Source organism: Pongo abelii, chromosome 4 (assembly GCF_028885655.2).
Source record: "Pongo abelii isolate AG06213 chromosome 4, NHGRI_mPonAbe1-v2.0_pri, whole genome shotgun sequence".
Lineage (NCBI taxonomy): Eukaryota > Metazoa > Chordata > Mammalia > Primates > Hominidae > Pongo > Pongo abelii.
In genome coordinates, this window is record NC_071989.2 from 15,128,283 (window position 1) to 15,141,151 (window position 12,869).

The 12,869-nt window shown below is 42.3% G+C and overlaps 1 protein-coding gene across 3 annotated transcripts in view; it reads right to left on the bottom strand.

Annotated features, from left to right (window-relative positions):
- ANKH (ANKH inorganic pyrophosphate transport regulator) overlaps window positions 1-12,869 on the bottom strand; it is a 161,466-nt gene that overhangs the window by 39,142 nt on the left and 109,455 nt on the right. For all 3 annotated transcript variants that reach the window (XM_002815442.6, XM_063724060.1, XM_063724061.1), the window contains exons 3-6: window positions 9,628-9,746; window positions 7,013-7,096; window positions 2,233-2,403; window positions 292-426 (exon numbers count right to left, since the gene is read on the bottom strand). In XM_002815442.6, coding sequence (XP_002815488.1) covers window positions 292-426; window positions 2,233-2,403; window positions 7,013-7,096; window positions 9,628-9,746 — 509 coding nt within the window. The remainder of the gene's footprint in view (window positions 1-291; window positions 427-2,232; window positions 2,404-7,012; window positions 7,097-9,627; window positions 9,747-12,869) is intronic.

A 12,869-nucleotide genomic window follows, 5' to 3' on the forward strand; every position in this document is an offset into this window, starting at 1 on the left:
GCCCAGCTTCCAGCTAGTTCTGTGTCTTTAACCTTTTCTTTCTGTGCCTCAGTTCCTCATATTTGATAAGAAGGATGTATGACATGCATGACAGGTTTTCTCCCATAATCATAAAAATATACAATTATGTAAGTCACTGAACGAGATCTTTATGGCTTCCTAGTGTGACTGTCATGTAATTTAATATTGGGGAATTACTTGAGCTCTCGAGAAGAACTGGAAATCAGTTTCAGCACCCCCCCTGCCCCACCAAGGTGATTACAAGCCCCACATCCCCAAAGCATGGCCTACCTCTGTGGCTGCAGAACTGCCACCAAGGTCCCGGGAAACAAAGAGGTTAACAATAGGGCGACTGATTCTCTGTGTGGCCAGAATTAGAGCCAAAGGCCACCAGAAGCTCAGCATCTTTCTTATTGTTGCATCTCCCTGCGTTAAGAAACGAAGATAAAAGTTACCTGAACTCTAGAAGTAGAATGGAAAAAACGATTCAGAATCAAAGCTTTTCCTTCGTATGTTAATCACAAGCCAATTCACGATACTTGAAAGTAATATAAGGAAAAGCGTCTGTAGACAAGCCAAGTTGAATTAAAATAAAATGTTCAGTCTTAATAGAAATTAACTGAGACAGCTGGCAAGCTGCTGTGAAATTAAAACACACACTGAAATTTAATGGATCCCAACCACTCTTTTCCATACTGAGACTCAGGGAATCTCTAACCAAGGTAGAACCCACATCTAGGGCCTGAGAAACAGGTTTGAAATTAAGTCTTTGTTAATCTCATCAAATGGACTGGCTGGAAGCCACGTCAGGAAGAGGTAACTCTTAGAAATAAAAAAGTTATTATAATTTATTTTGGAATCTGTCAGCTCACAAAAATGTGCCTAATTATTTTGGCAGTGTAGAAATTGACTACAGAGGTTCGTATTCTCAGAGCTCTCACAGACGTCATGTAAACTGTTCAAAAGCATAATCAAAATAAAGGCATGTAAAGAACAAGGGATTTCTAAGACTTCTGCGGCAAAGGTGTGGGATATCTTTAAAGCCTGGCTTTCATTATGCAATTTTGGTTTTGATTGTTCACAAGCGTGAGAGTTACATCATGGAACCATCTTGGCCACTTTATTTCCGTTTGCTGGTGGCTAAATGTTAAGAGACGGATTGTTACCGTCAGGACCAATTTGTGGTTGGCCTAGTGATGGGATAACTAGATAGGATTTTACTGACAGCCTGACCTCGGATGGAGGAAAGTGGTCAAAACTATTACTGCTTGACACGACAAAGTAATGTGTGGCCCAAGTGGGGATCAGGGTGAGGTGAGGGGATGAATTCAGGGCTGTAGATGCCTTACAGCTAAATGTAGACAAACTGAATGATGTCTCATACCTATGGGTAGGGAAAATTAGCACTGCCATGGAGAGCAATTTTCAAATGGCTCTAATGTATAATTTGTCAGATAATGTTATACTTACAACAAACAGAATGCTTTGGTCATGTCTATAAGGTTCTCTATCTCATTCCTACTTGTTTCTTATTCAACTTTCAGGGCACAGCAAGATCTACCTCCTCCAAGGAGGCATCTTACACTACATCACTATGTTCCTTCTCCCAGTGTTAGTGGCTCCTAAATCCTCATGCAGGTGATGTGCTGTCTCAGATGACTGTTTAATTGTTGCTTCTGTATTGTTCTGATCTGCCAGATGGGATATGATGCTGCTTGAGGGTAGAGACCATATCTTAAAATTTTCTGTGTTTCCCTATGGTACCTAATGTTGTACTTGGTCCCCAGGAGGCACCTGAATAAGGGACTGGGATTGGCCATTGAAGAAAGTATAAACAAAGCCTGGATCCCTGCTGTAAAATTAAACACAATGAAATGTAAACTCAAAGGTATCGTGGGTCTTAAAACCTTTGTTGACTGCAGAATAACTCATAAGAGCAAGAGAAACCACGAATGTCATATCTATTCCTTGGCCACAGATTCTCTGTGCCTCTGTCTCTTCCTATGGGATAAGGAGGCTAGACAGTGACATCTCAGATCACATCCATCTGTTAGAGTTCATTAATCCTCCAACTGTCTTTCCCTGCAGACACCTAGCACTTGGCCTCTGGGTATGACATCCTGGCCAATTTCATGTTTTGATGTCACTGATTTCTCATTTTATATAGAGGTGGAATACAGTTTTATTAGACTCTGAGTCTCAGACAGATTGCTGTTGGGTTGGTAGACATACCCCCAGCTCCGGGCCACTTCTGTCAGGGATGATGTCGTGAATGTTCTTGTAGTAGCCCAGGCACAGGGTGGTGCAGCGCACAAGCGCGCCCATGTACAAGGAGAGGATCGGGATGAGCAGGGGCTCCCGGCATTCCAGGTGACTGTGAAGCAAAATGGCTACAAAAACAACCTGAGAGAAGGGAGAACGGGAAAAGGTCAGAGGGGAGAAGCGGGAACTGATCGACAGAAGCACAGGGGCACGCTCTTGAACCTGAGACAGACCTCTGAGCAAAGATCTTGACTTTTATGCAAACAGAACCAAAAATTGGATGATGACCCAATGTCGCTCTCATGTAATTCATGTGCAGATGTTTGGGATTCACTGGAGGAACACGGATCATTTTGTTATACCCACCATGAGAATTCTTTTAAGCAACTACAAAAATCTTTCAAGGCATCTTTTTTAAGGTTATTGCTTTAAAAAATTTTATGCAATATGTTTTCAAGAATCCATTGGCAATGATTGACTGGAACATACAACTATTAAAATAATGACGGCACAGAAAAGCACCGCATGTTTGCACCAAACCAAGAGATTTTTTGTACCATTGTGTGAAACCCATTAACTTAGTAAAATCTGAAAACAAAACAAAACACCCCTCGAGAATTGCCACTGAAATTGGAGGCATTATAAATAATTTCCATTTTACCATTGGTGATTAGTGATTACCTGCTATTTATGCCAAGGTGGCACTTCAAAGTACTGTGCATGGAATCTATTTACTCATTACCAACTTAATGTAGCTTTTCCCTCTGGAGGCTGGACACTCAGGTGTGTATGTAACACACACCTGAGGACTAGGCTATATTTAAAGAAAAAAACAGTAGTGATCAATGACAGATACAGGAAAATAGACATTAATGTTTATAGGATAGAAGGCACTAAAAATGGGCTGGGTGCCATGGCTCACACCTGTGATCTCAGTGCTTTGGGAGGCTGAGGCTGGAGGATTGTTGGAGGCCAGCAGTTCCAGACCAACCTGGGCAACTTAGTGAGACCCCATCTCTAGAAAAGATTTTTAAAAATGAGCCAGGTGTGGTGGTGTGCACCTGTAGTCCTAGCTACTTTGGAAGCTGAGGTGGGAGGTTCACTTGAGCTCAGGAGTTTGAGGTTACAGTGAGTTTTGATCGTGCCACTGTACTCCAACCTGGGTGACAGCGAGACCCTCTCTCAAAAAAAAGTCACTAAAAATGCTGCCAAAAAACACCAACAGTAATAATTATAAAACAACTTACATTAACATTTAAAATACTAACCTATAAAACTAGAATAGGTTGAAATCACCAGAGTCAGGAGAGAATGAAATTACAATAATGTTTATATCTCTATTCAATGGTACAGTCTCTAAATCAAGCTTAACAATGTATTAACCTCCCTGTCCTGCAGAAATCAGAGAATTGGCCCAGCCTTTGTCTAGAGTCCTCCTGGGATCCACTCATTCCAAAGACCTCAGAAGCATACTGAGAACAAAAGCAGGACAATGCATATTCCTGAGCTACATCAACCTTAATGGCCAAATACCAATGGAAAAACAAGCTGAAGCATATAAAAATCAGGACTGCAGCGGTGGGAGCGCTGAGGGGAAGGAGCGTGTGACTGAGGCGCGGGTAGTCAGCAGAGTGCATATCAGGGAAGCTGCCCGCTGCATTTAATGGCAGGAAAGTCATTAGCAAGAATCATCTGGGTGGACTGATGGGGGTGAAAGTCAGCCTCAAGTAGGTAGAGAATGAAAGAAAAGTGGAAAAGACAGTGAGTAGAAGCCGCCCTCCCAAGAAGTTTGGCTATAAAGTGATAGAACTGTAGCTAAAGAGTTAGGTGAAATACACAGGAAGCTTCTCGTTGCTGTGTTAACATGGCAGAGATTTGAGCGTGACAGCACAAGGGAAACGATGCACAAGAAAGCAGGGAACAGGTTCCTGAGAAAGCAGCATAGGCCAGGACCCAGAGGAGTGGCCCTGGATGGGAGAAGGGACACTTCCTCCCCTACAATGAGAAGAGAATGGGGAGGATGCAGGGTTGGAAGGTAAGTGTGTAGGTTTGTTGGCTGGAAGGTGACGAATTTGGTTGCTGCAATTGACTGTGAGGTGGGAAACGAGGTCGTATGTTGGGAGGTGAGAGGTAGAGAAACACTCTCTGAAATAGTTCCTACAGAGTCAGCAGAGGTGAGGGATAAGACTGTGCATTTACAGTTTGACTAGTTTATTCTGTTGTGTAACCTTTTGCAGAAGCACCGTGCAAGTGGAGGAAGATGCATAACATAGGGTTGGTTCAGAGGAATTTTCTCAGAAGGCTGAGATGAAAAGGCAGGAGATAAGGGAATTTACAGGAATGCGGGGGATGTACACATTATGATCTGACCAGCCTTGGAATGTCAGCTGACCTTGAAAGGCAAGGGCTGATGATAGCAGAGGAGTTACAGGATGGAAAGTCCAAAGACAGCAAACAACCTTGAGAATTCTCACCTTGATATCAAGCAAGCTAAGAAGGTCCAGATGACCAGGGAATAAAACAAAAACAGCAATATGTTTTCACGAATCCCTTGGCAATGATTGACTGGAACATATCACTGTTAAAATAACGACGGCACAGAAAAGCACTGCATGGTTGCACCAAACCAAGAGGTTTTTTGTACTGTTGTGTGAAACCCATTAACTTAGTAAAATCTGAAAACAAAACAAAACAAAACAAAAAGCCCCCCTCGAGACTCGCCATTGAAATTTGAGGCATTATAAATGATTTCCATTTTATCATTGGTGATTGGTGATTATGTGCTATTTATGCCAAGGTGATATTTCAAAGTACTTTGCATGGAATCCATTTACTCATTACCAACTTAGGTATGTTTTCGTACCTAACAAACGTTTTCAGGTAATGAGAGGAAGCCTGAGGGTAAAAGACTTAAAAAGAGAATTTATTCCCCCAGCCAAATTGTGGCAGGAACTCAAGCAACAAGGTTTAAAATAACTACTCCACCAGGCACAGCCTGAAGCCAGATGGCATCTGAACTCGGCGTCCAGGCTCCCACTAACCAGATCTGTTTATTCTGAACTTGCAGGCTTTCCCTCAACAGGCAAGGGCCAGGATCAGTTTTAAAATAGAGAAGGAAAATGGCTGTAGGTGTATTGGCAAAGTCTTTTTCAGAGATAGGCTTTTCTTCTTCTGTCCTTGGATGGGTACTATGTTTATTTTAGGCAAAGTTAAGAGATTTTTTTTTTTTGCCTTTAAAAAAACACACATCTACAAATGTGTGCTCACAAATGCTCACCGACTTGCTGATGCCAGTGTTTGAAATTAGAGAGGCTTACTGAATTTCAAATGAAGTGATTAGAGTGAATAAGGCAGTTTAGTTCATCTCCCACAGTATACAGAAAGTAAGACTGGGACAAAATTCTCTACTAACTCTTAAGAAAATTAACAAAGACATACCAAAGAATGGTGGTTGCTAGTATTGCTAGTATTTACACACACACACACACACACGGTTAGTAGAAATCCATTTAAATTACTTATGATAGTGATCCACGGAGTAAACACGATTAAACTGGAAATTATTGGTCTTTAGGGAAGTACTAACAGTTCAACAGTAGATTATTTCAAGAAGGTGGCTAAGAGATCAGGGTGTGCAAGAAAGGAAAAATATATGGAAATATTCATAGAATAGAAATGAGACTGGGCATGGTGGCTCATGCCTGTAATCCCAGCACTTTGGGAGGCCGAGGTGGGCAGATCACTTGAGGTCAGGAGTTTGAGACCAACCTGGCCAATATGGAGAAACCCCATCTCTACTAAAAATACAAAAATTAGCCGGACATGGTGGCAGGTGCCTATAATCCCAGCTACTCAGGAGGCTGAGGCAGGAGAATCACTTGAACCTGGGTATTGGAGGTTGCAGTGAGCCGAGATCGTGTCATTTGACAAGATCGAAACTCCATCTCAAAAAAAAAAAAAAAGAAATGAAAAAGAAATGATAATCTGGAAAGGCATGTAGAGATATAGTCTAACCTCCTCCTGTATGAAGAAATCTTTCTCCCAAATCCCTGACTGTAGGAACTTAGTCTAATTTATAAATCATAGGAATTCAATCTATTTTTCCACTACAATTGTTCACGTGCTATCCTTGGTAGAAGAAGAAAGGACAGAAAAGCCAGGGCTGAGTGCCAGGGCTCAGGGAATTGGACTCAACAGAAAGTGGGATGTAGGCCTTCTTCTCAGACCGCATGGAAAGGTAGCTGAATCAACTTCTTGGTTCCTTCTAAATGTGGGGAAGTGACCTGTGAATGGCAGCCCTGCATGGTAACAACAAAGGATTATAAGAACATTTAAGAATAATTCCTAAGAGCCCTCCCTCTAGAACAGAGTGACAGACTTCATAGTGTTAGGCCACACAGAGGGCACCCAGGCAAGTGCACAGTGACCCTAAGACATGCCAAAAGGTACTAGGTATGACTTTATGGTCATCTCACATGCATGCTCTTTAAAAATAGAGGCCAAAACCCCTTTATTTAAATTCTTACAACCCGTATTCTAGCAAGATTATACATACTGTTATTACAGGGCGTTCCCTTTTCTCATTCATTTAGCAAATATTTATTGAGGTCTCTATGTGATGTAACGGTGCTGGCAAAACCAGGTCGAATGCAGAGTGTACTGCACAGTGAATGAATATAAATCACACATCAGTTACACACGCCAGAAGGGGACTCTGAGGAGCTGTGATTGACACACAGATCATATTTACCTGAGCTATGACATCTGAGATTGAGGCACATCCCACCAGGAAACTGTATTTGTGTTTTAAGAGAATGCCAGCATGGGTCCATGCCTGCCAGAAAGAAAAGAATTTGGCATGAGATACACCTTCAAGATTATGCTGTTTCTGGTTGTTGCGATTTACTGGGCATTCCTGAAATACACTTTATACCCCCTCAAAGCCTTAGCAGCCCAGGTCTGATAACTCTTTGGTTGGTAAAATTACTGTAACTTGATCTGGTGGCTGGCTCCACGTTAGAGTTTTCAGTGGAGTGAAGGACTGCACGCAGGTATTTATTTAGTACCAATTGTATGTAGACTAGTGCGCTATTAGGTTTGTATGCCTGGCAAGAAAGCTGAAGGAATACCAAGAATGGAGGAAACACAATCTCTCTCTCAAGCATTTCAGTCCCAAAGCAGCATCCTTCCCACGTGATGCAGATCATAATGAGGGCTCTCATTTGGGTCTGAGTTATTACAGTCATTACCGGTGCTCACTGACTGATTAGGGTCTACTGTTTTCTTGCCTTCAAGTTTGGGCAGGATCTGACCTGACACTTTGGGAGATGAGGAGGAAGGTGTTATGAGGGGAGCAGATGAAAAGCCCGGGGAACAGCAGGTCTGGAGAAGGTTTCAAGTTCATGACGGGCTCTGTTTAAGGATCATCCTTCTTACCTTCAAGGTTGATTTGGACTGACACAGAAATGACATTTCATCTGAGCTATGCACAATGAGACAAGCAGGGTCTATTCCCCAGGTCCATGTCAAGATTTTGTAGAACAATAGCTAATTCCCTGACCATCTGCAAACACGGCTGTGGGCTGGCTTTGTTGTCTGAAAGCCACCATACAATAAGCTTGCTGGCTTTAAATATTCTCTCTCCAACCAATATATCAGCGCCATGCTGCCAGGGGTGAGGGGGTGGGGAGGGAGGAGTTGATCTGGTCCTTATAAATGTTCATTATTTTCATTTTTATAAGCCATCTCTTGCTGTTATACCAGGGTCTCTGGGGGAACTTACAGAAGAAACGTGGAAGAAAAGGGTACCAATTACAAATGTTCTGGTATTCTATTTGATTTCAGAAACTCTCTTATGGCAAATAAATACAGCTAAAGGGACATGGAATACAAGGTCCTTAAGAATCTGCAATTCACTTTTACTAACAGTCCTGAGTTCCTGGAATTCACCATATAACTGTAATTCTTCTATGTGTATAGATTCCCACTTCAACACAGATGGAAGGACAGACCTCAGAGCAATGGCATGGACCTGTCCAGGAAGCTGGGCTTCGACTCTTTAGGGACGTCAGAAAGGCCACCTCCTTCAGTTCTCTAACTGGGCTACCACCATGGGCTAGTTCAGGCACTGCAGGGAAGCCCGTTATGCACTTACATCATGCATCTAACTGCATATAAACTTGAGGTGGGGGTGGTAAAAAAAACTATACAGGCTAACATATTTTTAAGTCTCCTTCCAAGAATAATCCAAAATGGAGCCAAAGGAAAGGGTTTACTTTCCAGCATTGGACCTTATTGGAGTATATATATATATACATATATATATATTTTTTTTTGCTAAGTCTTTTTTATATTTGTAAGACAGCAGAAGAGAATGAAAAGCACTGTTTAAGCACTCCTCAGAATCATGACAAAGAATTTATGGAAGTGGGCAGCCCTGAGCTAATGGGGTAAAGCTGGTTATTAAAATAATGAAACCCTACCAGTATGTTCAACAGATTCTTACTCTCAAACTGTGGGTGTCTGTGCCACACAAGTGGTAAGTTTATCAGAAAGCGATTCTGATCCTTTGATCCTGAGTATATCAGAAAAGAACTGTTAATCTGCATCAAAATTTTCAAATGGGCTTTCCTGCCACTTACCAGAACTTGTGGCAAAATTAAATAAATTGACAAGATGGGCTGGTTAAAAGTCAACAGACAATTGGAACCTGAGTACTCTGATGGTGGTATAGCTGCTACGAAAATCAGTCTGCTAATTCCTCAAAAAATTAAAAATCAAATTTCTGTATGATCCGGCAATTCCACTTCTGGGTATATACCCCAAAGAACCAAAAACAAGGACTCAGATATTTGCACACTCACGTTCATAGCAGCATTAGTCACAAGAACCCAAAGGTGGAAGCAACGGCAAGTGTCCATCAGCCGACGAACGGATACACAAGATGTGGCCTAGACACTCACCAGAAAGTGACTCAGCCTTAAAAAGGAAGGAAATTCTGACACCTGCTACTACATGGATAAACCCTGAAGACACGCTAGTGAAATAAGCCAATTACAAAAGGACAAGTGCTGTATGATTCCACTCTTTTGAGGTATCTCAAGTAGTCCAATTTGTAGAGTTACAAAGTAGAATGGAGGTTGCCCAGAGCTGGGGAGGGGGCCGAGGAGGGTTACTGTTGAATTAGGATAGAATCTCAGTTTTGCAAGATGAAGAGTTCTGAAGATTGGTTACACAACAATGTGAATGTACTTCCTGCCATTAAGCTGTACACACAAAAATAGCTAAAATGGTAGATTTTATATTATGTATATTTTACCACCAGTTAAAGAAAAAGAAAGAAAGCCAACAATCTTCTCTACTCACCATTGCGTCCATGAAAGGAAAGGCGGCGAGGTACAGGAAGGCCCTTCTTGTCTTGCTCCCCACCGACTCGTCCACATGGTGTAGTTTATTGATAATGTAGTATCCTAAATCACTGTAAGCTGCAAAGGGTCGAAAGGCATATGTGGAAATATTTAGAAAAGGATATCTTTATATTCTTTTTGTCTCAAAAGCTTAAAAACAATTTTAAATGTAGTATTTGTTCGTCATAGAAAAATTAGATAAGCGAATAGAAAAAAATCATCTACAATCTCATCCCTCTACCCAGAGTGGGTCACAGCCAATGCTCTGGGTAAAAATCATCTACAATCTCATCCCTCTACCCAGAGCGGGTCACAGCCAATGAATGCTCTGGGTTCTAACCACCAAGTTCTTTTATTGTTCTGTGTTTTAACATAAAAACGAGATTGTATTACACATACTCTTTTGTAAACCATGAACATCTTTCCATGATATACTTCTACATTTTATTTCTTTGAATTCCCTTCAATGAACTGAATTTCTTTTTGAGAGTTTGCTTGGTATCAGATTGCCCAGTCTCCTATTGTTACACAGTGAGGTGGTTTCCATCATTTTGACACTATGAAAGAATGCTTGGTGGCTAGGTTTGAAGCTAAATGTTTACACATATTCTTAATTATTTACTAAGAGACAATTTCTAGATGTTAATATGCCTTTCCATAAAACTTTAAAACTAGCTTTTTCACACTTGCCAGTTCTTTTATTTCACTTTTTGGGAAGAGGGTGGCAACTTAGGGTATAGTTCTGCACCGCTGGAAAATAACATTGCGGAGGTGCTTTTGTAGTCCTTCCCATATCAGAATTTGTTACCAGTGACTGGAACATAGTAGGCACTCAGCCAGTACGGGCTGAATGAATGCATATGTGTCAAATAGGAATAGGAAGAAGGAGAAAGGTCTCCTAATGTATAGTCAGGAATCCTGACAGATATTATTAGCAAAGGTTAAATAAAATATTGAGCTATTTTTTTCACCTCATTGATATAGGTTTAGATTATATATAAAAATAACAGGCCAGGCATGATGGCTCATGCCTGTAATCCCAGTACTTCAGGAGGCTGAGGCAGAAAGATTGCTTAGTCTAAGAGTTTGAGACAGCCTGGGCAACATAGTGAGATTCTGTTTCTAGCAAAAAAAAAAAAAAAAAATTTAAAAATTAGCAAGGCATGGTGGTCCATGCCTGTAGTCCCAGCTACTTGGGAGGTGGAGGCATGAGGATTGCTTGAGCCCAGGAGTTCAAGGGTACAGTGAGCTATCATCGTGCCACTGTACTTCACCGTGGGTGACAGAGTGAGACCCTGTCTTTATAAGAAAGAAAAGAAAAAAGAAGAGGTGAGGAGAGGGGAGGGGAGGGGAGGGAAGGGGAGGGAAAAAAAGAAAAGGAAAGGGAAAGGAAAGGAAAAAGGGAAGGAAAGGGAAGGAAAGAGAAGGAAAGGAAAAGAAAGACAAGAAAATAACAGTCTTCATGTTTTTCACAGTGTCTTACGAGTGTTGTAACAGTAGGTGTGCCTACTGTTTTCATTCTCTTACAACTATGGATATTAGAGGTGTGAGTAAGTGGTTTCAAGTGGTGGGAAGCTGGAATGACTACGATCTTCAGAGAGTGAGGTGGGGCAGGTCGGGGAGAGTGCAGGAGGAAAGCTCCTCGTCCTTCCAGGCAGGGTAGAGGTGAACAACCAGAAGGTCAGCTGCCAGGTGAGCAAAGGTGCCAGGTGTGGTGGTAGCTGGGCCATCAGAACCACTGAGGAATCAAGAAGAGAAATCCAAGAGAGGGCATGTCACGTGACAGAAAGAAAAGAGGCCTGGGAAGATGGGATTAGTTATAGCAAGGGACATGGATGGAAGTAGGCAGCTGTGATGTCCCTGTCGTTTGGATCAGAAACTGTGCAGAGATGAAAAGGGGATTAGTAGAGGTTTGACCTGGGAAGGCAGGGAGGGAGAGCTCCCATCTGATTTTGCAGCCAGGTGAGAAATGCATTTAGACATGAGCTAACCTGGCTGAAACACAAAGCCAGAATGAAGATGTTACTTAATCATACAAATGATCTACTTTGGGTGCTGAACTGTGGAAATTTTGTTCAAAGTTTATTGTTGCTGCTGCTGTTTATTTGCACATGTGTTTTCATTCAGTCAACAAATGTTCACTGTGCAGGGAACTGCAAGGAGACTATCCTGACCTTGCCCACATCGCTGTCCCCACACCCACCTCTCAGCTGAGGCCACTGGCAATGGTAAAGGCAGCTGTGCCAGGCGAATAGAGCAACGAACACAATGCCAAGTGCAAGAGCACAGGGCTGGCTAGGAATAGCTCATGAGCTAAAATCCCCTGGTGAAGGTTACGGTCACTATAAAACACCAGCTGAGGGGACTTGACTGCTGGGGTTGAAGCTGGGGACTATGGAATTGGTGAAAGGGCAGTGTTATAAGCTGAACTATGTCCCTTCAAAATTCAGATGTTGAAATCCTAACCCCTGGCATCTCAGGATGTGACCTTATCTAGCAATAAGGTCACTGCAGATATAACTGGTTAAGATGAGGTCATACTGGAGTAGAGTGGGCTCTCAAGCCAATGACTGATGTTCTTATAAAACGGATATTCAGATACAGAGGTAGATGCACACAGGTAGAACGCAGTGTGAAGATGAAGGCAGAAACCAGGGTGACTCCTCTATAAGCCCAGGAATGCCAAAGATTGCCAGCAAACACCCAGAAGCTAGGGGAGAGGCCTGGACGACAGTCTTCCTCATATCTCTCAGAAGGAACCGCCCCTGCAACACCTTAACCTCGGACTTCCAGCATCCATAACTGTGAAATGCTCAATTTCTGTTGCTTAAACCACCCGGTTTGTGATACTTTGTTATGGCAGCCCTGGAACACAGGTACAAGTGGCTTCTGAGAGAGGAAGACAGGCTTATTTTCATGTTAAACTCTGGTGTGGCAGGAAGATCAGATGGGACATGTGAGTTTCAGCAGCTGAGAGCAGGGCATGCAGTCTGCATGTAGCACCCAGAAATACAGAGATCAATATACATAAGCTTCTCCCTGCTGAGAAGGAAAAGAAACTCATCTGAGGAAGGGCATCCCCTTGAATTATCAGACCTAGGGATGCACTGAAATGTGACAATGTGTGACAGCAGTCACGTCTCACTCCCACCTTGAGTGAATAATGACCTTGAAGTCACTTGCTATGTGGGCTCCAGAAGA